Source organism: Echinops telfairi, unplaced genomic scaffold (genome assembly GCF_000313985.2).
Source record: "Echinops telfairi isolate 266 unplaced genomic scaffold, ASM31398v2 ScPeMD7_7420;HRSCAF=8458, whole genome shotgun sequence".
Classification (NCBI taxonomy): Eukaryota; Metazoa; Chordata; class Mammalia; order Afrosoricida; family Tenrecidae; genus Echinops; species Echinops telfairi.
In genome coordinates this window covers 46,852,863-46,855,900 of record NW_022111320.1, presented here as the reverse complement: position 1 = coordinate 46,855,900, position 3,038 = coordinate 46,852,863, and the positions used below count along the sequence as shown (strand labels likewise).

At 51.3% G+C, this 3,038-nt stretch overlaps 1 protein-coding gene across 1 annotated transcript in view; it reads right to left on the bottom strand.

Moving 5' to 3' along the window:
• Positions 1-3,038, bottom strand: part of ACP3 (acid phosphatase 3) — a 55,231-nt gene that overhangs the window by 15,024 nt on the left and 37,169 nt on the right. Inside the window, exon 8 of the mRNA XM_004704177.1 lies at positions 704-742. Coding sequence (XP_004704234.1) covers positions 704-742 — 39 coding nt within the window. The remainder of the gene's footprint in view (positions 1-703; positions 743-3,038) is intronic.

Sequence of the window (3,038 nt, the reverse complement as noted above, 5' to 3'; positions counted from 1 at the left end):
GCACAGGCAGGGTACCATGATGCCTTATTTCCCACAAAGATGGCCCAGTTAAATGCCCATAATCCCATAATTTAGGAAGAGAGGGAAAGAACCCATTGGGTAAACACATCGTTGGGCACTGTTGTGTGCCATTTAACCGGTTCCACTCACAGCAAACCAGAAGGACAGAGTTGAGCTGCCTGCCCACTAGGGTTTCCCAGGCTGTGAATATTGACTGGACCCCTTTGGAGTCGCTAGTGGGCTCAAACCGCTGACCTTTCAGTTAGCAGCCAAGTACGTAACCACCATGCCACCAAGGCTCCTTTGCTGCACACGAGGCAGGGTGATTTACAAACATAGGATTCAAGACCTGGGGGGATCCAGTACTGTGCTGACTGGTAAATAGCCCCTAAAATGGGAGAAAATAAACTTGAACAAAGTCTTCTGACTTTAAGCTCTGTATCTTTGTGGTACTTACATAATCTGGTGTCAATTTGGGACTTGAGAGGATTCAGAGTGAAGGGGTGGAGTCTAGTCTGTCAATCGGGTCATGGCCAAGAGGCCTCTGTGTGAGCATGGCCTTCTCCTGAGAATTCTGGGAAATCTGGCATTTCCTCCTTGGAGGTGGGAGACACCTCTCTCTCTGCTCACTTCCTGTGAGACATCCCTGAGGAGAAGCCACATGGGCCTATCCCGATGCAGCCGTGGGTGCTGGAGAAGCCACGTGGAGACCCCTGCCAGTGCTACAAGGCTTACACCGCTACTGGCCAGTGATCATCCTGCATTCGGTGTCATTGCACATGTCTCGTGTGAGTCTGAAGAGGACTTTATAGATCGGTCTCGGACATATGGGCTAATATCGGACTTATGGACTTGATCTGGACTGGGCTGGGATGTTTTCTCAATATCCAACTGCTCTTGTATATAAACCCCTTTCTTATACACATGTATGTTTCTATGGATTCATTTCTCTAGTCTACCCAGACTAACACAACCTTTCATTGATTTGAGTTTCTCTCATTGATTTCATCACATTTCAGGGTATGCTGGCCCCCATTAATGCTGGGCTATGTTTTACGGTTCATTAGTATCATCTGTTATTATAAAGTTGGCAAAGAGTCTATGAGGTTATCCATGTTTAGAGAGAGTGAAGGGGGGAAGTAGTGTGTGTAGCTTATAACATGATAACTTGTGACATTAAATGTCTCTTGCAAAGTAGCAGAAAGGCATAGAGGAGTGTGCTTTCATTCCACCACTGAAGAGCCCTCCAATCTTAGGCAATCCCCGACTTTCATATGCACAAAACAGCGACCGATTGGCCGCCTACACGGTAGGGCGGTCGTATTCACGTCCTCAACAGGGTGAGAAGCGACATAACAGAGGAAAAACAATGACGTGACAGATGAACTTCTTGCTAGGAGTTACACAAGTTAGAACTGGGGACCATTGAGGACGCGGAAAGACCAACCAGGATGACCAGTTTCAGCATCACTTTCACTACAAGGGAGCCCTGGAGCAACCCGCACGCTTAACTAGCTTGACCAATAAGCCAACCCTGAGGTCCCTTGGAAGAAAGACCTGGTGATCTCTTTGGAAAAACCAGCCACTAAAAACCGTATGGAGCCCGATTCCACTTCTGACACACAGTGACGACTGGCTTCCCGGGCTCCCCGCACAGAGCAGGGCACGGTGCCCCTTTCGGGGCTCCTCTCCTAGGCAACACCGCCTAGAACCCCCAAGCACATGCAAACTTCCCTCTATCGCCAGCCACCCCGTCCACTTTGTGTGCTTGTTTATTTATTTTTAATGAATCATTTTACTGGGGGCTCTTACATATGTTGCCAGCATCATTTCCAAAACATTTTCTTCCTCCTTGAGCCCTTGATATCAACTCCTCTTTATTCTCCCCTCCCATCCTCGTGAACCCTTGATAATTTATACATTATTCTTATGTTCGTATTTTACACCGTCTGCTGTCTCCCTTCACCCACATTTCTGTGGTTCGTCCCCCTCAAGGGTGTGTGTATGTGTGTGTGTGTGTGTGGGGGGTGTTGTACGTTGATCTTTGCAATTGGTTCCCCCTTTATCCTCTTTCTCCCCCCAACTCCCCCCTACCCTCCTGGTATCGCTACTCTCAATATCGGTCCTGCGGGGTTGATCTGTCCTGAATTCTGTGTGTCGAGAGCTCGTCTTACCTGAGCAAAAGCATGGCCTGCTCCAGACACCGTTGGCTTCTGTTGTGCACACAGGGCATGGGAGACGGAGTCTGCCCTGTCTCTGTGCCATGCCCTGTCTCCCGACTCACCGGACACGCCATTTCAAAAGCACAGCCCGCCTCGACCTTTCTCCCTCAGCGGGGTTCCCTTCCTGGGTCCCTGCCTCCGGAGGGCAAGTGTTTTTCTGGAACTCCCTTCTTTCTGCCCCCAAAGGATGCCTGACTCCCAGGGCGGCTCTCTTCCCTCTCCTTTTCCTTTCTGCCTTCCCTTTGTCACGCGGGATCTCTGCTTGGAAGCCTCTGGCAGCTCAGACCCCATCATCTAATGGGCGCAGTCTCCTGTCCTGATCCCGATGGCCCCGCCTGCTGTCTTTAAGGCGTTTCACCTTCCCATCGTCTGTGGCTTCCCTTTCTACGCTACTTACTGCCCGTCGTCGCCCGCCTCCCCATTTGTCACCGAGTCCCGTGCACCTGGCCTCCCTTGGAAGCTCCTCCACCTCTTTGGTCACCCTGTGGCCGCCCTGGCTTTCGGCTGCACCCCTACGGTTCTAGACCACGGCCAATGCTTTGCCCGCTCCGGTCTGTGCTTCTTCCTCCCTCAGGCCGTTTGTCTACTCTTGGCCTGTCACCCCTTGTTCCACTGACCCCGAGCGAGCAAATGAACCCCTTCGGGAGGCCCTCCCTTCCTCGTGACTCTTCTTATTTATGAACTGAAGAAGCAGGACCCGGTGGCCCTTGACTGGCCTTCCAGTGTAAACGTTTAAAGACGCGGGGTCTGCACGGTCTAATAGAACCTTCTGGACCGATAGACAGGTTTTAAAGCTGCGCGGTCCCATTCAGCAGC